General features: G+C 40.3%; 1 protein-coding gene across 4 annotated transcripts; it reads right to left on the bottom strand.

Annotated features, from left to right (window-relative positions):
• Nucleotides 1–1,944: 1,944 nt before the first annotated feature.
• On the bottom strand, nt 1,945–25,140 carry ormdl1 (ORMDL sphingolipid biosynthesis regulator 1). Of its 4 annotated transcripts, XM_072579002.1 has the most exons (6): nt 24,980–25,140; nt 24,815–24,885; nt 16,327–16,527; nt 15,149–15,330; nt 7,017–7,168; nt 1,945–4,000 (listed from the first exon to the last, which is right to left on the bottom strand). In XM_072579002.1, exons 4-6 carry the CDS (start codon nt 15,320–15,322, stop codon nt 3,865–3,867), a joined length of 462 nt encoding a protein of 153 aa, XP_072435103.1. In that variant the 5' UTR covers nt 15,323–15,330; nt 16,327–16,527; nt 24,815–24,885; nt 24,980–25,140; the 3' UTR covers nt 1,945–3,864. The 4 variants fall into 4 exon arrangements, with proteins under 4 accessions (XP_072435103.1, XP_072435102.1, XP_072435101.1 ...); XM_072579001.1 differs by lacking the exon at nt 16,327–16,527; XM_072579000.1 differs by lacking the exon at nt 24,815–24,885.
• Between the last annotated feature and the right edge of the window lie 27 nt (nt 25,141–25,167).

The raw sequence follows: 25,167 nt of genomic DNA, 5'->3' as shown, positions 1-25,167 counted from the left end.
AAAGCACAGCAGGTCAGGCAGCATCCAAGGCGCAGGAAAATTGACGTTTCAGTCAAAAGCCCTTCATGAGGAATGAAGGACTTTTGCCCAAAATGTCCATTTTCCTGCTCCTTGGATGCTGCCTGACCTGCTGTGCTTTTCCAGCACCATTCCAATCTAAACCCTGCCTTTATTACTGCATAGAGTATAGAGTTGGGAGGTTTTGTTACAGCTGTACAGGACATTGGGTTAGGCCACTTTTGGAATACAACATGCAATTCTGGTCTCCCTGCTGTAGGAAGGATGTTATGAAACTTGAAAGGATTCACAAGGACGTTGCTAGGGCTGGAGGGTTTGAGCTACAAGGAAGAGGCTGAATAGACAATATTTTCCCTGCAATATCAAAAAACATTAGTTAAGAAGACATTGGATAGACTGGGTTGTTTTCCATTGGAGCAGAGGAGAGTTGGGGAGAAGATGGAGTACATGATGGAGATGTATAAAATTGAGGGGCATAGGCAGGGTAGGTAGGAAGGAAACTTTTCCCTTGGTAGAGGAAACAATGACCGGGTACTTAGATTTAAGGTAAGGGGCAGGAAATTTACAAAGGATGTGAAGACAGATTTTCATGCAGAGGATGGTGGGAATCTGAAACTCAGTGAAGGTGGTTGAGACAAAAACCCTCAATATTTTAGTGATATTTAGATATACTTGCTATGCCAAGGCATACAAGACTATAAGGACAGAGTTCTGGAAAATGGGATTAGAATAGTTTTTGCCTAAAAGCCCTTTTCATGCTGGAAACCTGTGTTTAAAGCCTTTGACTCAAATTGACAGTTTGAATTATTCCATTTCAACTTTTTTTTTGTTAAAGCAAAATCTGGTATGCTTTTGGATAAACAACAGACCACTTTGTTTTGGCTTTAACAAAGAGTTATGATCTATCAAGCAGAGTTCCCATCTAGGATCTGACTTGTCCATTAATAATCTGTTAGGATCATAAATGTAAACTTGAACACCTCATTTTCAAGGAGACAATTTAAGATTTGAAACACGTGAAAGTCTCATGGTATTTTTAGTTTTTATAACAATCAAAATTACTGTCTTTGGAGCAGTTTTAAAAAACCATTTGTTGTCCAAAATAAACAAAGTTGATAGTGCCTTTTGGGGTGCTTTGTTGGGGGTGACTAAATGCTTGATTCTGGACGTTTCACTGAAATGGTCATCAAATCTTCACAACTTCTTGGAATTATATTACAGCTATTTTAAGGATAAATTGTGTATGCAACTTTTGAAAGTTTGTTCTACATTTATCCCCTACAGAAACAGATTGTCCTGATCTGGTTTATACATGACTCAGCTAATTCTTATCTAAATAATCCAGCATGCCACTCCAAAATCTAAGAAATTGGTTGGCACAGACTTGGCAGGCTAAAAAGGCCAGTTCCTGCTATACTGTTTTATGTTTATTCTTGATTCAATCTCCAATTTACATTATTAGCAGACATGGTATTGATAGTCATTTGTGAACTGAACCAAAACTCAAGTTGTTTAACTTTTGCAAGAATATATTTCTAAAATGAAGGCAAAATGACAATTCAGTGCACAGTAAAAAAGCTGGTTAATTTCAGCACAACTTAAACATTATCAGAAAAATTTTCCTCTACTAAATTTGTAGTACCATGTATGTGTTGCTGTGCATATTCCAAGGTCTAACTACATTAAACTGTTTTGTTTATCTTCCTTTTGGCATCTAATTTCCAACAAGACATTTCCAACATGGAAAGGGATCTTCGCAAGAAATAAATATAACTAGATTGTTTTCTTATCAAAAGTTCCTGTAATTGTCTAGTGTATAACTTAATCAGCCAGAGTGTGGAAGACACATGACTCTTTAAATATACTTGAATTTTAAGCCATACAATACCAAATTAATAGTTTAACAAAAAAAAACGGAGTACAGGATTAGATCCTTGAATAATCTTTTAATAATGGCCTTTCTGCTCCTTTCAAAATTTATACCTTTATAGTCAATTGCTTTCTACCACCATCTGAATTTAAACATGGCATTACTTTTCAACATGTGAACAAAGCTATAGGATAGTTAGGAATGCCAAAGTAGTTTGGAAATGAATTAGCACCCTTAAAATAAGGGGAAAAACCAACACCAAATACAAAAATAAATGTAATATAACAATGAATCACAGCAAAATATACATTTATCTCTCCAATACTTAACATTCAGTTTGCTGATTCTGAAATTCTGAATGGAGGGAAGCAGTCAGCATTCAATATACAGCATTAATTAGTCAATTAGCAAAGTTTTAAAAAATATCAGCCACAATACCATTAAGGTCAAAATTGTTTTGTTGTTTATAAGAATTAACTTTTTCCTTAAAGTTGTTTTATGTGCACAGAGATGTTGTGCATTTTTGGAAAAAAGGCAAAAAAAGTTTAAAAACTGATTTTTATATTTACCAATGCTAAATTCTACTTCAAATCAAACGTTCAAATGCACAGACCAAACATGTGGTCTTAGGTAATGGTTGCATTTCTACGATAACCATTCATCCTAACATGGAGTATCAAACCAACTCCATTTATTTGTGTTGCCGCTAATCTAAAATGGCAGACTGCAAAATTTGCTAAATCAGCAGGCACAAATTGAAGTGTCAAAACTTTGGGCGGCTTGTATAATTCCTTGCAGCAACTCCAAGAGTAATGCTGTTGCAAGCAAAAAATGCCTGAAAAAAAAAAGCAAGACAACCTACTCCCAATACTGTATCAGTGTCACTATTAAATCAGCTAAGATTTGACCAAAAGCAATTGGGCTGATAATACTAATCTTTCTAGCTGAAGCTAGTTAGCTCCCACAACATTTTTTTTTCTGAAAACAAGCAACAGATCGAGAAATTAACATGAAAATTGTAAATGCTTGAACACTGACAAATTAACGTCACCACTGAAACTAAATCAAGACAGATCAGTGTTACAGAACAGCTGACAATCAATTGGCAAACAAACTAAAATGTGATCAGCCAAAATACATTACAAATCATAAGTTTTTCCAAAGTACAATTTCATAGTAATTCCCTTCAGCATAAACTATACATAGAAACTAGTACACAGCAGAATATCACTTTTATAGATTGAGTGCATTTTGTCAAGTGACATTACATCTTACAGAAGAATGTATCCTACAATATATGTATTCCAAGCAATGAAGTATTTCATTTTGGTAACTGATAAAAGTGAAACCAGTAAACAACTGTTACTGGTATAATCCATGAAATGGATTACATTAGTTCACTGTATCAAGTGTTTACTTTGATTATCCACAAAATCTATCCCTGTACCATAATTTTCTTCTTCAAAAGAAAACAAAAGCAATCGTGTGCTTTTAATGAAGACTTAAGATGACAAAAATAATCTTAAAAGTCAATCTGCCAACCATCTTTTAATAATGGCAGTGGCATATTCCTCTGTACCTTATAATAAATTAGCAACAAGCTTTTCACTCCAAGTGTCCCAAGTTGCTGTACTTCTACACAATTCCTTTCTTTAATACACTTGTACCAACTTCATGAAGGTGTGCACAATTTCTTAAGTATAATAAAGCTCCTTGCAATTTTAAAGCTGGGCCTGCCCAGGTTCTTGAGGGAAGCTTTTTGGTGTTTATACCAATTACCATATTTCATTTGTCTTTCTCCTTTTACAAAACAAAGAATACTGTTTTTGAAATGGATACAAACAATGAAAATAGCAATAAGATATACAGACTGCTCAATACACCAGTTATAGTTAACAATACAGTAGATTACCAGCTTTAAAGTCTTCCCAGTAAATATTAACAAGCCTGTTAGAATACGGGTGATCACTTCCAAATTAGTATTTATTTATTCCAAGGATCCGAACACCATGTAGCTGAGGCAGCTTAGGAATCAACACTGTTAAGAGGGATGCTGTATTGACAATAAAATGTGTTGGGTCATATTTGGTATAAAAACTGGCCAAGAAATACCTGCAAGAAATAAAATATTTTTAAAACTCAATTGAAAAATAGCATAACATTCCCAGCAAAATAACAGTTTAATGAAAGTTCCTTGCTACAAATACCAATACAATATTTAGTCATTAAATTCTGCATCTCTGAAACTTTTAAAAGATGTTTGTATGTATTTGTTAAATTTCTATTTTCCAATGTTCTTTATTTCTGCAACCAGCTACAAAAATAATAATAATTCAATTTGAAAACATGCTCTCTTTCAAATTTTTAGCTAGTCAGTCTGCTTAAAGTGAAGAGCACAGGGAAACAGATCAAAGATCTCTTTCCATCACCAGGCTGGTTACGGAGTGTTGGTAAACCTTCTTTAATTTCAATTCAATTCTTTCCTTGTAAGAAAATCTTCCTTCAATAAAAAAAAAGGGGCTGTCATAGAAACATACTTTAGATGTTCAAATCTATCATCTCCTACCATTATAAATTGTGTTTTATTAAACTTTTTTTTCAAAAATGTAATGGCCTAACAATGCTGACCATAATCCAAATTGTGAACATACTGGCTGAATCAACTTTGGTGAGCTATTCAAACTAGAAGTGAATTTTGGCATCATCATTGCAAATCAAAGTCCATTAAAAGTGGAGTTACAGGTAGATAGGATAGTGAAGACTTTATTTGGTATGTATGCCTTTATTAGTGCATTGAGTACAGAGTTGGGAGGTCTTGTTGCAGCTGTACAGGACATTGGTTCGGCTACTATTGGAATACAACATGCATTTCTGGTCTCCTTGCTGTAGGAAGGATGTTATGAAACTTGAAAGGATTCACAAGGATGTTGCTTGGATTGGAGGGTTTGAGCTATGAGGGAGGCTGAAAAGACAGAATATTTTCCCTGGAATGTTGGAGACAAAGTGACTTTATAGAGGTGTATAAAATCATGAGGGGCATGGACAGGGTCAGTAGAGAAGGTCTTTTCCCCAGGGTGGGAACTACAGGGCATACATTTAAGGGGAGAGGGGAAAGATTTAAAAAAAGGGACATCCGGGGCAACTTTTTCACACAAAGGGTGGAGCATGTATGGAACAAGCTGCCAGAGGAAGTGATGGAGACTGACACAACTACAACATTTAAAAAGCATCTGGGTGGGTACATGAATAGGAAGAGTTTACAGGGATATGGGAAGTGCTGGCAAATGGAACTAATTTATTTTAGGATATCTAGTCACCATGGATGAGTTTGACTGAAGGGTTTATTTCTGTGCTGTACATCTCTATGACTCTAACTTCCATTTCAACACACACTTAATGAGTTCGGAGTAAAGGCACCTCTAGGCAACATTAATTATAACATGATTGAATTTTGCATCGTTTGATAGGGAAACGAATGGCTTAAGACTATTAATTAAAACTTATACAAGGGCAACAATGTGAGCATAAAAAATAAGCAGCTGAAATTAATTAGGCTAGCAGAGATCTGTACAGAAGCATTTTCAGACATTTAAGGGGTATTTCAACATTCTCAGTACAACTAAATTCCTACTATAAAAGGAAATATCTTGTAAAATATCTTGTGGAAATGCAAGTATAGTCTATCAATTGACTCCCCTTTATCAAGCGTATGTATTATTCCTTCAAAAGATTTCAATAAATTGGTTAAACGGAATTTTCCTTTCACAGAACTATAATGACGCTCCTAGTTATCTGATGTCTTCTAAATACCAAATTATAACCTCCCTAATGATCAGGTCAAACAGCTCCCCACAACTAACTGGCCTACAGATTCCTGTTACAAATACAGAATGATGCAGAAACTCAGCTGGTCTGCAGATCTGTGGAGAGAAAAACAGAGTTTACGTTTTCAGTCTGTTATGTTTGTCCAGAAATGTCCCATTTTCTGCCTCCCTCCATTCTTCAACAGTGGGTTATACTTGCCATTATCCATTTGAAAAATCAAAACCAAAGTATCCACTTCATTGACCACCTCTCTTTTTTATTTTAAAAGTATGCCAAGTTGAAATCCGTCACAATCCGGAGACCTAATCAACACACAACTCCACTACAAATATTCAATGATGCTCCCTCCACCTCCATCTGGGGATGATTTATCCAAAGTCTCTCAACTCAAAAAAAATTATGTCCTTAAACAGCAAACCCTAATTTTAAAACAGTGACCCCAGTTCTTGACTCACCCACAAGAGGATATAGGTTTGAATTTTAATTTAGTTATAAATCATCATGTAACTTATATTTATTTTTTTTAAATGTCATACTAAAGTAAGACAAAGTACAACCCATTTAACAAAGACAACAGCTTGGGGTGTTATCTTTGATGCAATCCTCCATTTCAGAACAATATAGAATCATAGAATCCCTACAGCAAAAAAAAAGACCATTCAGTCCACCAGGTGTGCACCTACCCTCCGAAGAGCATCCCAACCAGACCTAGCTCCCCCACCCTATGCCCGAAATTCCACATTTACGATGTAGGCCCCAAATAGTCAATGGGAATTAGAGGAACAAATATGCAGGGAGACTGGGGAGACTTAGAGGAGCAATAGGTTGTCATAGTAGGGAATTTTAATTTTCCTAACGTAGACTGGGACTGCCAAAGTATTAAGGGCTTAAACGGGGTGGAATTTGTTAAGTACATTCAGAAAAGTTTCTTCAGACAGTATAGAGAGGGTCCTACTCGGGATGGGGCAAAACCTGACCTACTCTTGGGAAGTTGGGATGGACAGGTGATGCAGGTGACAGTGAGGGAGCAGTTTGGGACCAGTGACCATAGTTGTCAATTTTAAAATCTTTAAGAAGAGGGACAAAACTGGTCCACGTATTAAAGTTCTAAAATGGGGCAAGGCGAATCAAACCCAGGTCCCTGCCGTTGTGATACAATTGCATTAACCACTGAGCCACCCTTGCTGCCCATTACCTTTAATAAAATTGTGCGATGTTTTAAAGCAATAATCAAAACAACACAGGAGAGTGAATTAATTATGAAAATACTTATTGTAGTTAGTTAACAAAACTGGGTTCTTACAGAATAATTGGTGAAATAGTAAGGAACTTTCTGGAAGATGTAAACTGTACTCCATAATCCAACTGTTCCCAGTGTGTCAGAAGTCTTGCCTTCCCTTGATCTGGTGTTTCAAAGGGTGTCCCTTTGACTGCATGCAAGAACACATACATCCCCTGTAGGTATGTAGAAATCAGTTAAATTACAAACAACAAAATGACCAGATTACAACCAGAAACAAAAGCTCAAAAATAACAGACTTGTTGCAGTTTAGCAATACTCCCAGGGGGAAAAGAAAATCAAAACATGTTTTAATTCAGGAAACGAAGGAAAAATTAATATTTTAGCATTGCCTTTTGTCTAGTACCTTTTGAAGTAAGATTATATCTTCAAGATTTTTTTGGGAAGAGAAGTTAAATGGACATAGAAAATTATCAAAATAAAGCAGTTAGCATATTTAGCTAAACAAAAGCAAAATACTGCTGATACTGGAAACTTCAAACAAAACATATTCAGCCGGTCAATGTACCATCTGTGGAGTGAGAAACCGAATGATCAGTTCAGGTCAATGACCTTTGGAACTCTTGATTGTACATCTTTCTATGTTTGTACAACCTCAACTAGTTTCGTTTGACATGAACACGTTGCAAATTAAGAACAACGGGCACTTGAAGGCCTCAAAATGGTTGGTGTCAAAATGAAAATGTCACTGGCATAGGAGGAGATGGTCTTCTGAGAATGAGGCTCAGCATCAAAGTAGAAATAGCTTTATGACTTTACTCTACACCTAACCATGCTATACTGGGCTTTAACTACTCAAATATACTGCATAGGAGATCATTCAGGCCATCATGACCCAGTGATTGAAAAAAGTTAAACACAATTCTACTTATAATTTTGGTCTATAGGACTACAGGCTGCAGCACATAGAGTAAATATCCAATATACTTTTAAATGCAATGAAAGCTTCTAATGTTATTACCCTTATAGGCAGTTAGTTCCAGATCCCAGCATCTTTTGAATTAAAAGGTTTCTCTTTAACTGTTCTTTAATTCTTCTACCAATTACTTTGAATCCATTTCCTGATGACACACCATTATTCTACCAAAGGAAGCTTGTCTTTCCTATCCACTCTATCACAGTTCCTCAATTTTATACACCCAATTCTCTCCCAGGCCTCCTCTGGTGCACAGAAAATAATTTCAGCCAATCTTTGCCATTTTTCTTTCAATTCTGGAAACAACATAACAATAAATATTTTGTTTGGGCCTCTACTATAATTGAAGGTTCCCAAAGTGATTCACAGGAATGTTGTAAGACAAAATACAGAGATATCAGAGCAGATAGCCAAATGCCTGGGGTAAGAGATATGTTTAGGTGGTGTTTTAACGAACAAAAAAGTGAAGTAGAGGGGTGGACAGGGGGATTTCCAGAGCTTGGGGATCAATGAGAAATATAATTGGAAATGCACACGAGGCCAGAATTAGCAGAGACCTTGGCTTGTGTGGGTGGAATAGATCATAGAAACGCAGAGGAGCAAGGTGATTTTTTTTTTACCTAAAAGCAAGGATAAGAATTTTAAAATCAAGACATTGTTTTACTGAGTGCCAATGTAGAGAGGAAAGCACAGGTTTGTTGGGGAAACAAACTCGTTATGTTTCAACAATTAGTAAAGTAACAGTGCTGTTATGAGGGGTGTATGTGGGTCTGTATGTAGAATGTAAATCTCAATTCTACCTTCCCTAGTGCAATCACTAAGTGGGTTTCTTTTGTCCCCACAGCTATGGCATAACCTCCTTGCTCTTATGGAACTTGAAAGGGTTGAGAAAAGATTTACAAGGATGTTGCCAGGGTTGGAGGATTTTAGCTACAGGGAGAGGCTGAACAGGCTGGGGCTGTTTTCCCTGGAGCGTCGGAGGCTGAGGGGTGACCTTATAGAAGTTTACAAAATTATGAGGGGCATGGATAGGGTAAATAGGCAAAGTCCTTTCCCTGGGGTCAGGGAGTCCAGAACTAGAGGGCATAGGTTTAGGATGAGAGGGGAAAGATATAAAAAAAAAGAGACCTACGGGGCAGCTTTTTCACAGAGGTTGGTACGTGTATGGAATGAGCTGCCAGAAGAAGTGGTGGCGGCTGGTACAATTGCAACATTTAAGAGGCATTTGGACAGGTATATGAATAGGAAGGGTTGGGAGGGATATGGACCGGGTGCTGGCAGGTGAGACTAGGTTGGGTTGGGATATCTGGTCGGCATGGACGGGTTGGACTGAAGGGTCTGTATCCATGCTGTACATTTCTATGACTCTAAATAAAGTAAAACATTTCCCATAGATGTTTACCACCATATGTCCCTAATCTGCTATTTTCATGCATCTATGAATGCACTCTAACCTCTAAAATGCACTCTATTCCTTTACACTTGTCAAAATCCTTTCATTTATTGTGCATTCCTTTGGCTTGATATATCTGCTGAACTGCATTAACACTGATTTCTTGCATTGACTTCCATCTGTTAATTCTCTGCGCATCTGACCAGCTTATTGAGAAAGAAACCTGCAAGCAGCTTTCAATGTCAACCACACAAACGATTTTCATATTTTCCACCAATTTACTTATGAAAACAAAAACAGAAAGCTAGCATGTAAGTAATCAGGAAGGCCAACGGAACGTTGGCCCTTATTTCAAGCGGGTTGGAGTATAAGAGTATGGAAGTCTTATTGCAACTGTACAAGGTGCTTGTGAGACAACAAATGGAGTAATGTGAGCAGTTTTGGTCCCCTCAAAGGAAAGATATCATTTTGTTGGCAGCAGTTCAGTGAAGGTTTGCTAGGATGACCCTTGCTACAGAGGGATTGTCTTTTGAGTAAAGGCTAAAAAGGTTTGAACTCACTGGAGTTACGACGAATGAGAGGTCACCTCATTGAAACATACGATCCTTAAGGGGCTTGACAAGTTAAATGCTGAGAGAATGTTTCCCCTCATGGGAGAATTTAGAGGGCATAGTCTCAGAATAGAGGGGTACCAATCTGAGATTGAGATGAGGACAAATTTCTTCTTTTAGAGGATTGAGCGCCTTTAGAACTCCTCAGTGCACTGTAGGGCAGTGTCCTTGTGTATATTTAAGACAGATATGTAGATTTGTGATCAGTCAGGGAATTAAGGGTTTTAGGGAAAGGGCAAGGAGGTTGTCGTGAGGAATATCAGATCAGCCACAGTCTGACTGACTGGTGGAGCAGGCTCAAGGAATCAATTGGCCTATTCCTATTCCAATTTCTTATCGTCTTAATCATTTCTCCTTAATTTAAGTTATTGATACATAACATGAAAAACAAAGGACCTTGAAGTGGGCTCCACAGAAGCTTACTGGAAAAATGCCTCCAGTCACAAAAACATCCATTGGCAGGAAGCAAAACAGAAATGGTTAATGATTTAGTTTTCTAACTGAATTGTAATTTTTCTTGAAATTCTAGGGTATTTCATATTTATGACCAGTCTACTATTGGAAACCAGTAGAAAAGAAATTGCTAAAATCCACCTATACTGCATTAAAAGTAGTACTGTCATGAAGCTCCCACATTTTCTCAAAAACTTATATCAAATCAGTGAAGAGCAAGTTTCCCTCAAATCTGTGCAAAACTTTCCTTGATCGATTAGTATCTAAATTATTAATTCATCCAGTATCCAAACTTTTTTTCCAAATATTTTTCCACCATTACATTTAGGCTGTCTATCCTGGAATTGGGTTTCCACCTTTTTAAGCATTAGCAGTTATTACGATCATAAGCAGTTCTCTGGCAACATGCTTGTAGAGATGTCATCAAAAAAATAGTTTTTGCCATGATCTTTTGTACATTTCTTAAAAACTTCATTCATGAGATAGGATTGTCGCTGGGTGTGGCCTTTTCTAATTGCTGTAAAGGCAACAGTTCTTTATGAAGTTCAAATTTTATTGAATCTGTTTCACCATCTACCACGGTGGGATTCAAACCCACATCACCCAGAATGTTAGCCTGAGATTCTAGATTGCTGCCCATGATGTTACCATTACATCACCACCTCTTCCAGGGGCAATTATTCAGGCCTGGTGATTTATAAATGTTCAAAAATGTGAAATCCCTTTATCTTTTTAACTATGTTTATTCCATTTCACATTCTGCCTCCTCAACTAATGCCTACACTGTTTACTTCTTATGAAGGCAGGCATTAAGAACCAAATTTACTGTCTCCACAAACAGGTTACCATTTAATCTCAAATAGGCCCTAACTTGTTTAGTATTCTTGTTATTCTTTATTTAATAATTTCTTTGAGTTTTCCTTGTTTTTACTTGTCAATATTTTTAATGCCCTCTTTGCACACCAATTTTCCTCTTTAATGCCATCTCTACTTTTGCTATACTTTCTCTAGGCTGTCTGCTATATTTGTCTTATTGGACATTAGTTCCACTTTCATTGCCTTTATCTTCTCCTGCACACTTCTGGAAATCTGGTAGGTGGGGAATCATCTAGATTTGGGAGTCCCCCGTGTTCTTTATAGGAATAGATCTGTTCTCAATCCTCCTTGAAAACCTTCCACTGCCCTGAAATTGATTACCCTTAAATAACTATTTCCAATATACTTTTGCAAGGTTGCTAAAAATCGGCCTCAAATGAAAATATTTCTGTTTCCTTTTCTATAAAAACAATAAGGTAAACCATTAATCCAGACCTGAACTGCTGTGCTCTTCCAGCACCACTAATCCAGAGGCTCTCTGCCTTTATTCCTGATGAAGGGCTTTTGCCCGAAACATCGATTTTACTGCTCCTCGGATGCTGCCTGAACTGCCGTGCTTTTCCAGCACCACTAATCCAGAATCCAATCCCTCTGCTCCAATCCCAACCTCACCATCAAGCCAGCAGATAATGGGGGCGCAGTGGTAGTCTGGCGCACTGACCTCTACACCACTGAAGCCAAACGCCAACTTGAGGACACCGCTTCCTACCGTCCTCTCGACCATGACCCCTCCCCCCAATCACCAAACCATCATCGCCCAGACCATACAGAACCTCATCACCTCAGGAGATCTCCCACCCACAGCTTCCAACCTCAGTCTGGGAACCCCGCACTGCCCGGTTCAACCTCCTTCCCAAGATCCACAAGCCTGACCACCCTGGCCGACCCATTGTCTCAGCATGCTCCTGCCCCACTGAACTCATCTCTACCTACCTCGACACTGTCCTATCTCCCCTAGTCCAGGAATTCCCCACATATGTTCGAGACACCACCCATGCCCTCCACCTCCTCCAAGACTTCCGTTTCCCCGGCCCCCAACGCCTCATCTTCACCATGGATATCCAATCCCTCTACACCTCCATCCGCCATGACCAGGGCCTCCAAGTCCTCCGCTTTTTCCTCTCCCGACGTCCCCAACAGTACCCTTCCACCGATACTCTCATTTGTTTGGCTGAACTGATCCTCACCCTTAACAATTTCTCCTTCGAATCCTCCCACTTCCTCCAGACCAAAGGGGTAGCCATGGGCACACGTATGGGCCCCAGTTATGAGTGTCTCTTTGTTGGCTACGTAGAACAGTCAATCTTCTGTAATTACACCGGCACCACTCTCCACCTCTTCCTCCGCTACATTGGCGCCACCTCATGCTCCCGCGAGGAAGTTGAGCAATTCATCAACTTCAATACATTCCACACTGACCTTAAATTTACCTGGATCATCTCTGACACCTCCCTCCCCTTCCTGGACCTCTCCATCTCCATTAATGACGACCGACTTGACACTGACATTTTCTTACAAACCCACCGACTCCCACAGCTACCTGGATTACACCTATTCCCACCCTACCTCTTGCAAAAATGCCATCCCGTATTCCCAATTCCTCTGCCTCCGCCATATCTGCTCTCAGGAGGACCAGTTCCACCACAGAACACATCAGATGGCCTCCTTCTCTAGAGATTGCAATTTCCCTTCCCACGTGGTTAAAGATGCCCTCCAACGCATCTCGTCCACATCCCGCACTTCCGCCCCCAGACCCCACCCCTCCAACCGTAACAAGGACAGAACGCCCCTGGTGCTCACCTTCCACCCTACCAACCTTCGCATAAACCAAATCATCCGCCGACATTTCCGCTACCTCCAGAAAGATCCCACCACGAGGGATATATTTCCCTCCCCATCCCTTTCCGCAAAGACCGTTCCCTCAGTGACTACCTGGTCATGTCCACGCCCCCCCTACAACCCACCCTCCCATCCTGGCACCTTCCCCTGCCACTGCAGGAACTGTAAAACCTGCGCCCACTACTCCTCCCTCACCTCCATCCAAGGCCCTAAAAGGAGCTTTCCACATCCATCAAAATTTTACTTGCACATCCACTAATATCATTTATTGTATCCGTTGCTCCCGATGCTCTCCTCTACATCGGGGAGACTGGACACCTCCTAGCAGAGCGCTTTAGGGAACATCTCCAGGACACCCACACCAATCAACCGCATTGCCCCGTGGCCCAACATTTCAACTCCCCCTCCCACTCTGCTGAGGACATGGAGGTCCTGGGCCTCCTTCACCGCCGCTCCCTCACCACTAGATGCCTGGAGGAAGAACGCCTCATCTTCCGCCTCGGAACACTTCAGCCCAATGCATCAATGTGGACTTCAACAGTTTCCTCATTTCCCCTTCCCCCACCTTACCCTAGTTCCAAACTTCCAGCTCAGCACTGTCCCATGACTTGTCCTACCTGCCTATCTTCTTTTCCACCTATCCACTCCACCCTCCCCCCACCTATTAACTCAACCCCTCCCCCATTCACCTATTGTACTCTATGCTACTTTCTCCCCACCCCCACCATCCTCTAGCTTCTCTCTCCACGCTTCAGGCTCTCTGCCTTTATTCCTGATGAAGGGCTTTTGCCCGAAACGTCGACTTTACTGCTCCTCAGATGCTGCCTGAACTGCTGTGCTCCTCCAGCACCACTAATCCATAAAAAGAATAAGTCTAGTTGAATTGTGATCACCACCAAAATGCTATCCCCAATACCCTTCAAACTACCTAGCTTCATTTCATAAAGTTAAATCCAGAATTGTTACCTCGCTTGTTGGGCTTGCCATGTTTTAGCTAAAAGTCTTTAGTTTGATCATCTTAGCCAAGTAGAAAGAAATGTGGAGACAAGTCCTTCCTAATTTGACTTGAAAATGTAAAACAAAATTTTAAAAACACTAACTAGTTGAATGTAGACCTCTTATCCCCCAGAAATGTTGGAACAATAGAAGCAACTGAAATGGATGGGTTAAGCACCCACAGGATATTCCCCCCTAGTTTCATCATCCAGGAGTGGTTGCTGGGATCTTTAAGCACTTTAGAAGCTCGAATTCCTCTGTTCCAGCTAAACGTTTGGGGTTCTCTTCCAGCTATTAAAATTGCATGCAAGAGAATTGCATATTTTACTGAATTTGACTTTGCTAAGAGTGTGTTTATGGCATATTACTATATTGGAAACGTTAATTATTGTAGTTAATATTATTTTGCCAAACATTTCAATAGTTACAGTTAAGCCAATTATTTTAAATTTTCTGCATTTTAATTAGAGTGTGTGAATAAAGTGTGTTTTGTGTTAAGCCTGGTAGTTTTACCAATCAAACTGCACCCGGAACACAATGCCTTTAAAATAACAAAAAACGCTAGGGTCTAGACTGTCGTCTTAATATATTTTGCGGGAATTTGGTTTGGTCCATAACACTTCCAACAAGCATTATTCCAAAACAATAAATGCATTTATTCCTGTCCATGGCTATATTAATTAATTATTTCAAATAAATAATCAAAATTTGATTCAGAGCAACTTCAAAAATAAAATGGCACAAGTTATTTATATCCAACTACAAATAATCATCCAAATCTTATAACAATCACATTTGACTGTAGTTACTGAATTCCACTGCGTAGGCTTTCCTCATTTGCGCATCAAGTGTTAAGAAGGTGTTTCGCTTATTATTTTACCTCATGTCTAAAGGATTGTGAATCCTTTCCAACCAAACTTTGAAGGAAACCCCATTACATTAGGTCTGTCAGAATTTGATTATTGGACATTAGCAATAATTTCTATGAAATGAGCTTTATAACAAGTGCCATGGACATATAAAACAATAGCATAAGTGGTCAGTTACTCACCAAGTTGTGAATTACGTTTGTTAAAGTCCACACAACAGGAACAGTGAAGAAAGGAATGCTCAAGAGCACGATATGAAGCATTCCAACACCAAGTGCATATGTCAGCCATATTCCACGGCTGTTCATTACTCTTGTGTTAGGATTCACTTCACTGTGTGCAACACCAACATTCATCTTTATACCTGCAAGCATTTAAAAAAAAAGAATTCCTTGAAATAAAGTATTTATATTTATTTGAATCAGACAAAGGACTTAACAAATTGAGGCTTTCAGCTATTAAGATACTTAAAAGGACTAATGCTGTACAGGATCCAATTGGTAGGAGTTCCCTCAATTTTTAAACCATTCATTCCTATCCATTCTCATTTTTGGAATTCATTCCAAAAATGTGCAGGTTAGATGAACTGACAATGCTAAATTGCCCATAATGTTCAGGATGTGTCGGTTAGGTGCACTACAGGTCTGAGTCCACAAGGGATTCCCTGAGCTCTCTCAAATCTGTATTTTAACAGTTAGGTGCACTAGTCAGGGATAAACAGAGCAAGCAGTAGGGTAATGGGTCTGGGTGGGATACTCTTCAGAGGGTCGGTGTGGACTTGTTGGGCCAAAGGGCCTATTTCCACACTGTAGGAATTCTAAATCATTGGATGATATCATTAACAAGGTCAACATCTACTATCCATCCTCAATTTCCCTTGAAATGAATAGCTTGCTAGGAGATATCAGAAGGGAATCGAGAATCAATGACATAACGTGTAGGCCAGATCAGGTAAAGATAGCAAATTTTCTTCCTCAAAAGGAATTAATGAATCAGATGGGTTTTTCTAACAATTGGCAATTTCATGGTCACCTTCATTGAGACCAGCTTTCAGTTCCACATTTTATTAATCACTGCAAATTTAAATGTCAGCTGCCATGATGAGTCCAAGCACCCATGAGCTTAGGTCTGTGGTTTATTCGTTCATTCCATTACCGCTGCATTATAGCTGGCAACATTGTTACCCCCAAAGTTTATGAAGGCACACAGAATATTTGTGGCATAGAAATAAAAATCCTAGGACTTTTCACTGATGATGTTTTAATATAACTGTGAAATACTATGTCCAATGCTGCAAGGCATACTGATATCTTGATGTAAATTGTGCAAGCTATGCGTTTTATAGGAAGCCATAATTTACCTGATATTGCATGTTATTGATCCGGTGAAATGCAAAATTTGAGAACTGATGTGATGAGGTAAAGCAAACCGTACAGCAAAAGGTGATTTGAGCCACTCTTTCGTCTTGGATCCTTGTGAGAACAATTCAAAGCCAATCCTACTGCCCTGTTTTGTCTCCAACATAATTTTTGTTTTGCCGCCAATGTTTGTCTTGTTTTTTCTATGAAAGAAAGCAATGTTCTCCGTGCTATGACAAAGAATTCTACATTCCAAAGACTTATTGCATAAAGGTATTTCTTATAACCTCTATCATCACTTTGGTTTTAATTTTAAATTAATAACCCTGATCTGACACTGCAACCAGAGCACCTTGATATTTTTACTATACATACTCTAAGGCTTAAAATGTATTTTCTATAACTGCTCAGAGCAATCTAACTTGTTCAAACAATGTTCAAATTTACTTTCATCCATGTATATTCCTACCTATAAAACCCAATGTGCCAGCCAAATGTTTGGTTTAATCTCCCTGAAACTGAAAGTCGTTATGCACACGGAACACCTACATCCCAATGTTCATCTGCATTCATCAGCCTCACTACACTGAATGTATGCTGCCACTTTGCTTTCTTCAAAATGTATAACCACAACACTTAAGTTCATCTGGTAGAACCAATTTTAAGTACATCTTCCTGAGGCTTTTAACTTCATTGTTCCCCACCCACCAACCAAGATACAATAGAGATACAACAGCATTAGAGGCAGTTGAGAGAAGGTTCACTAGGCTGATAGCAGATATAGAGGGACTGTCTTATGATGAGAGGTTGAGTAGACAGAAGAATGAGCGGTGATCTTATTGAAACATACAAGATTTTTAGCGAATGCAGAAAGGTTGTTTTCCCTTGTTGAAGAGTCTAGGACCAGAGGGCATTATCTTAGAGTAAGAGGTAGCACATTTAAAACACAGATAAGGAGGAATTTCTTGTCGGAGGGTAGAGAATCTGTAGATTTCTTTATCGCAACTGGCTGCAGAAGCTGGGTCATTATGTATATTCAAAACTGAGATAGACAGATTTTTAATCAGTCATAGGGAAAAGAAAGGAAAAGTGGAGTTGAGGTTGGTCAGATCAGCTGTAATCCCATTGAATGGTGGAGTAGACTTGACAGATCAAATATCACACTTCAGCTTGTGTCTTATGATCTTATCTTCTTCCCACTACACCATAATGTTCAATTCTACCATGACTTAAAAGACAGTGTAAGGAAGAAAAGCAAGTTGTTAGACATGATTGATTTGACCCAACCCTATATACTGGTCTTGGTCCTGTATACATTTTTTTTTTGTTTGCCAGTGGTATAAAAGAACATTTGACAGTATCAATTGCTCTTTGAAGATGAGTTCCAAACTTCTATCACCCTCTGTATAAAGAAACATTTTGTAAGCTGCTCCTGAAATGGTTTGACCGTCTCTCTCTCTTAATCATACCCGCTCATCACTTCATAGAATAGAATCCCTACAGTATGGAAACAGGCCCTTTGGCCTGACAAGTCAACACCAACCCTCTGAAGAGTATCCCACCCAAACTCATTCCTCTACATTTACCCCTAACCTACACATCCCTGAACACTGAGCAATTTAACATTTACCCCTAACCTACACATCTTTGTATTGCAGGAGGAAAACCAGAGCACTCGGAGGGAACCCATGCAGACACAGGGAGAATGTGCAAATTCCACACAGTCACCAGAGGCTGGAATCGAACATGGGTCTCTGGCGCTGTGAGACCGCAGTGCTAACCACTGAGCCACCAATCCATTCTATTCTGAGTCCCCAACTACAGACTTTGTCAAAAGTTGAGATCCTCACAGGATCTTATTAGTCACATCCTTTTGATAAGAAAAGCTGTCCATTATCTCTACTCTGTATCTTTCCACACTTGCAATGATTTTAGGTGTAAGGAAATTTAGTTATGTGAATAGATTGGAGAAGCTGGCATTTGTTTCCTTGGGGAGGAGGAAGCAAGGAGATTTGAGAAAACTGTTCAAAATCATGAGGGGTCAAGGACTAGAGAACAGATCAAAGGAGATTAATTGAGAAAAGAACCAAAACTGAAATGAGGAAACTGTTTGTTTCACAAAAATTTATGATAATCAAGCAGTAAGAAGGTGATATCACATTAAATCAAAACTTTCAATGGGAGTTAGAGGAAAATAAAATGCAGGGCTATAAAGAAGGGTGGGACAGTGGTGCTACCTGAATTGCTCTTGCAGAAACACTGCACAGACTTGACAGGTTAAATCGCCCCAGTATGTGCTGTAAGTTTTCTATGATTTCCCATCATCATTCAGTTAATTTGATGGAAAGGTTACTAAATGGGTTAAGGTTGGGACTGAAATTTACCCTTTCCAGGCTAGCATCATCTTAGAGCATAGAAAAATACAGCGCAGTACAGGTCCTTCGGCCCTCGATGTTGCGCCGACCAAAGCCTACCTAACCTACACTAGCCTGATAACCTCCATATGCTTATCCAATGCCCGCTTGAATGACCATAAAGAGGGAGAGTCCACCACTGATACTGGCAGGGCATTCCATGAACTCACAACCCGCTGAGTAAAGAATCTACCCCTAACATCTGTCCTATACCAACCTCCCCTTAATTTAAAGCTGTGTCCCCTAGTAACAGCTGACTCCATACACGGAAAAAGGTTCTCACTGTCAACCCTATCTAAACCCCTAATCATCTCGTACACCTCTATCAAATCTCCCCTAAACCTTCTTTTCTCCAATGAGAACAGCCCCAAGTGCCTCAGCCTTTCCTCATACGATCTTCCTACCATACCAGGCAACATCCTGGTAAACCTCCTCTGCACCCTTTCCAGTGCCTCCACATCCTTCCTATAGTATGGCGACCAAAACTGCGCACAATACTCCAGATAAGGCCGCACCAGAGTCTTATACAACTGCACATGACCTCAGGAATCCGGAACTCAATTCCTCTACTAATAAAGCCCAGTACGCCATATGCCTTCTTCACAGCACTATTTACCTGGGTGGCAACTTTCAGAGATCTGTGTACAAGGACACCAAGATCCCTCTGCTCATCCACACTACCAAGTAGCCTACCATTAGCCCAGTAATCCATCTTCTTGTTACTCCTACCAAAGTGAATGACTTCACACTTAGCTACATTGAACTCCATTTGCCACCTTTCTGCCCAGCTCTGCAACTTATCTATTTCCCGCTGTAACCTGCCACATCCTTCTTCGCTGTCCACCACTCCACCGACTTTCGTATCATCCGCAAACTTGCTCACCCAGCCTTCAAGCCCCTCCTCCAGGTCATTTATAAAAATGACAAACAGCAATGGTCCTAAAACAGATCCTTGTGGAACACCGCTAGTAACTGCACTCCAAGATGAACCTTTACCATCAACTACTACCCTCGGTCTCCTTCCAGCCAGCCAATTCCTAATCCAAACCTCTAATGCACCCTCAATGCCATACCTCCGTAATTTTTGCAGTAGCCTACCATGGGGTACCTTATCAAACGCCTTGCTAAAATCCATATACACCACATCTACTGCTTTACCCTCGTCCACCTCCTTGGTCACCTTCTCAAAGAACTCAATAAGGTTTGTGAGGCACGATCTGCCCTTCACAAAACCATGCTGACTATCCTTGATCACATTATTCCTATCCAGATGTTCATAAATCCTATCCCTTACAATTCTCTCTAAGACTTTGCCCACAACAGAAGTGAGACTCACTGGCCTATAGTTACTAGGGCTGTCCCTACTCCCCTTCTTGAACAAGGGGACCACATTCGCTATCCTCCAGTCTTCTGGCACTATTCCTGTCGACAACGACAACATAAAAATCAAGGCCAATGGCTCCGCTATCTCCTCCCTAGCTTCCCAGAGGATCCTAGGATAAATGCCATCAGGCCCAGGGGACTTATCTATTTTCACCCTTTCCAGTATTCCCCGGATCTCTTCCCTGCATACCTCAAAGCCATCCATTCTAATCACTTGTGACTCAATATTCACATCAGCAACAATGTCCTGTTCCTGAGTGAATACTGACAAAAAGTATTGATTTAGTGTCTCTCCAATCTCCTCTGCCTCCACGCACAACTTCCCACTACTATCCTTGACTGGACCGATACCTACCCTAGTCATCCTTTTATTCCTGACATACCAATAGAAAACCTTAGGGTTTTCCCTAATCCTACCAACCAAGGACTTTTCATGTCCCCTTCTCACTGCTCTTAGCTCTCTCTTTAGATCCTTCCTGGCTACCTTATAACTCTCAATCGCCCCAACTGAACCTTCACGCCTCATCTTTACAAAGGCCGCCCTCTTCCCTTTAACAAGGGATTCCAATTCCTTATTAAACCACGGCTCCCTCACACGACCCTTTCCTCCCTGCCTGACATACTTATCAAGGACACCCAATAGCTGCTCCTTGAACAAGCTCCACATATCATTTGTGTCCTTCCCTTGAAGCCTTTTTTCCAATCCACACATCCTAAGTCATGCCTCACCGCATTATAATTTCCCTGCCCCCAGCTATAACTCCTGCCCTGCAGTGCACACTTATCCCTCTCCATCACTACAGTAAAAGTCACCGAGTTGTGGTCACTGTCCCCGAAGTGCTTACCTACCTCCAAGTCTAACACCTGGCCTGGTTCATTACCTAGAACCAAATCCAGTATGGCCTCACCTCTTGTTGGCCTGTCTACATATTGTGTCAGGAAACCCTCCTGTACACATTGGACAAACACCAACCCATCTAACGAACTCAAGCTATAGCTTTCCCAGTCAATATCAGGAAAGTTAAAGTCCCCCATAACAATTACCCTATTACTTTCACTCCTCTCCTGAATCATCCTCGCAATCCTTTCTTCTACGTCTCTCGGACTATTAGGAGGCCTGTAGAAAACTCCTAACAGGATGATCTCACCTTTCCTATTCCTAACCTCAGCCCAAACTACCTCAGATGGCGAGTCTTCATCCATCGTCCTTTCCACCGCTGTAATACTATCTTTGACAAGCAATGCCACACCTCCCCCTCTTTTACCCTTACCTCTGACCCTACTAAAACATTTAAACCCTGGAACCTGCAACAGCCAATCCTGTCCCTGTTCTACCCATGTCTCCGTAATAGCCACAACATCGAAATCCCAGGTACCAATCCACACTGCAAGTTCACCTACCTTATTTCGTATACTTCTTGCATTGAAGTAGACACACTTCAAGCCACTTTCCTGTTTACAGGCACCCTCCTTTGAGATTGATGCCATGTTCTTAACCTCCCTACACTCCAGGTCCTGCACCCTAAAGCTACTTCCAGTTATCTTACCAGCAGACTTTCGCTGCTTGATTCTGGGAAGTAAATTTCTCGCTTTGTCAGATGAGGGTAATGACCTGAAATGAAAACTGTACTCCTAACTTAAAACTTCAATACCACCAGCAGCCCCGACCTTACTTCAGCTGTCAACATATCCTTTCAGTCCTTTATTAATCACCTAAATTATCTTTACCCTGTTTTAAATTGAGATTTCGCCTGATGTCATTGCCCTGTTATTCTGGTATATATCAAAGTTCATTGTTAATGATAGCCTTGGATCGGTGATTGAAAACTCATTTCCCAATCAGAATGTTATGGGTTGAAGTCCACCATCTGACACTTTAGTACATAAAGTAGGTTGACATCTCAGTGAGGTTATGTGTTCCACTGTGAAAAACTATTTCAGCTGACACTAAACTTTGAGCCCATTTCGTGGCACTACTCAAAGACCAAGTTCCTTCAGTGCCCTGGCTAGGATTTATCCCTCAATCAACACAACAAAACGTATCATCTTGTCATTGCTTCATTGCTATACACAGATTTGCTGCTCAAATATTCTACATCGCAACAATGGATGCTTGGTGTATCTATCTCTGAGCCAGGAGACCTAGATTCAAGTCCTACCTGTTCCAGAGGTCACAGTCATAGCTTTAAGCATAGAAACATACCCTTCAGTACAACCTGTCCACACTGACCAAATATCTTTAATTAATCTAGTCCCATTTGCAGGACTTGCCCCATATCCCTCTAAACCTTTCCTATTCATGTATCCATCCAGATGCCTTTTAAATGTTGTAATTTTACCACCCTCCACCACTTCCTCTGACAGGTCATTCCATATACACACTACCCTCTCCATGAGAGAGTTGTCCCTTGGGTCCCCTTTAAATCTTTCCCCTCTCACCTTAAACCTATGCCCTCCTGTTTTGAACTCTCCTACCCTGGGAAAAATACCTCGGCTATTTAACCTATCTTAATGATTTTATAATCCTCTAAGGCCACCCCTCAGCCTTGGACACTCCCGGGAAAATTGCCTCAGCCTATTCAGCTTGTCCTTATAGCTCAAGCCCTCCAACCCAGGAACATCCTTGTGAATCTTTTCTGAACCCTTCAAATTTTTGAACATCTTTTCTATAGCAGGGAGGCCAGAATTGATCTCAGTATGCCAAAAGTGGCTTAACCAATGTCCTGTATAGCCACAGCATGATATCTCAACTCCGATACTCAAATGTGATGAACAATAAAGGCAAGCTTACCAAATGCCTTCTTTACTACACTGTCTACCTGCGACTCCATCTTCAAGGATGGAGTTGTTTAGCAGGACCTACCATTAAGTGTATACATCCTGCCCTGATTTGCCTGACCAAAATGCAACAGCTCACATTTATCAGCCTTATCGCTCCACTGTACTCAATTTTTACTGTCCAGTACACCACCAATTTTGGTGTTATCTGCAAACTTACTAACCATTGCTCTCACATTCACAGCCAAATCATTTTGCATAAATGACAAAAAGCACTGGACCAGCAATGATCCTTGCAACACACTGCTGGTCACAGGCCTCCAGTCCAAAACCACCCTCCAAAATGTGGAGGTGCTGGTGTTGGGCTACGGTGTCACATGACACTAGGTTTATTTGAAATCACAAACTTTACCAGTGTAGACTTTGTCAGGTGAAATGCGATGGAAGCACACAGAATACAAAACGTATGGGCAGAGATATCAAAAGATCACACAATTGGTGTGAGTAGAGTGTCAAATAATACGTCTCTACAGGTGACCAAAGAGTGTGTTAGACTCTATGAGTAAAGTGCCAGTAGCTGAACAACCACCAAATCTAGTTAAATGATGCAGAGAGATAATTGTCTGCCTTTGATCTCTCTGCCCATAAATTGTGTTGTGCGCTTCCCTCTCACTTCACTTGACAAAAGGGCTATGCTTCGAAAGCTTGTAATTTCAAATAAATTTGTCAGACTACAACCTGGTGTCATGTGACTCCTGACTGTCCATCTTTCAAGCTAAATTTGTATCCAAATAGCTAGCTCTCCCTGGATTCCATGCTATGTAACCTTGCTAACCAGTCTACCCTGTAAAATGCCTTGAAATCCATATAGACAACTCTACCAAGATTGAGTTGGGATATCTGGTCGGCATGGATGGGTTGGACCAAAGGATCTGTTTCCATGCTGTACATCTCTGACTCTATGGCTTCATCAGCATCAGTCAGAAGGGGAATGGAACTGGGTGTGTTACTCTTCGGAGGGTCGGTGTAGACTGGTTGGGCCAAATGGCCTGTTTCCACACTGTAGGGAATCTAATCTAATCTTCTTTATCACTGATAACATCTCTGAACAGGTTGATATAGAAAATATCTACAACAGTTGATGGATTTTCAAAGTATCTCTGTGTAGGCAGCACTTCAGGTTATCCTTAAATTGAGAAATGCACAACAAATGGGATTTCATTTCTTTCCTCTCCCTCTCATTTTCAGTGCTTGGTAGAATATCTTAACACACAGAACATTATCTAATAGCTCTTTAATAACGCAGCTGCACCATTTTTTTCCTCAAATGGTTTGGATGAGGCGTTTTAACTTTCAAGTCTAAACGTACACAGTTCAGTTATAACTGCTATTACACTACAGTTATTAATGCCTTCACATTTATTGTTTAGTGTTGTATTATTGCAGAAATACTGCTTAATCCAGACTCCAAATGATATCATTGCGTCTTGTAAAAGTAAAATCTGCACTCCCTCCCAAAAACTTAAACTGGTTTTATGTTCCAGACTCCGGTTAAAGATTTTAAAATCTTAAAAGGTACCGAACTACGTAGATTCACAAATATCCAAAGCAAAAAAAGAGTTGGCAATTCTTAAAAAATAAATTTTAAAAGGCCATCCAACAGCCACACGTCCCCAAAATCTAGCACAAAAAAGGCAAGTTGTGTTATTTGTGTCTACACTCTTACTGTTTAAGCGAAAAGGAAACTCCCATCAACCTGAAATTCGATCACAGTCTACGGCTGATCTGACATCTTGCCAACTGTACTGTACTGCCGGTATCATTGTCAGGAGGAAAATAAAATAAATACTTATGTCTACCTCAATACAGAATTGTGTCATCATTGGCTATGCAATTAGATTATGACATTCATTACCTAATATACGAAGCTGACGATCAAACTAACCCAACAACGCCGACTTTAAAGCCGCTAAAACCTTATGCAACCTGCAATCAGACCAGAGGCGAATGTTGAAAGGGGAAGGCAGCCATAAACAAAAGGCCACGAAGAACAACGAAGGAAACAAAAAAGGGGACTCACAGAGCCCAGAAATCACCGGGAGAAGACAGGCAGGAGTGAGGATGATGCAGGCAGCTCAATTTTGGGTGGTCACTACCACAGCGATGTCCCCAACTCAGTCATACACCCCACGGCCTCGGATCCAGCTTCCAGGCAGATAGATGGAAACAGAAGCGCCAACGGAAGTTATGCAACGTCACCTGAGTGAC

This window comes from Chiloscyllium punctatum, chromosome 10, assembly GCF_047496795.1.
Source record: "Chiloscyllium punctatum isolate Juve2018m chromosome 10, sChiPun1.3, whole genome shotgun sequence".
In the NCBI taxonomy this organism is placed as follows: Eukaryota; Metazoa; Chordata; class Chondrichthyes; order Orectolobiformes; family Hemiscylliidae; genus Chiloscyllium; species Chiloscyllium punctatum.
This window is presented reverse-complemented; position numbering and strand designations above follow the sequence as displayed.

Bases quoted from the DNA above. Each gene is read 5' to 3' on its own strand.
- ormdl1 (XM_072579002.1), bottom strand. From the start codon at position 15,322: ATGAATGTTGGTGTTGCACACAGTGAAGTGAATCCTAACACAAGAGTA. The intron at 7,169-15,148 runs GTGAGTAACTGA...ACATACCTACAG, and splicing joins CAAACGTAATTCACAACTTG to GGGATGTATGTGTTCTTGCA. The intron at 4,001-7,016 runs GTAAGAACCCAG...TATTTCTTGCAG, and splicing joins ACTATTTCACCAATTATTCT to GTATTTCTTGGCCAGTTTTT.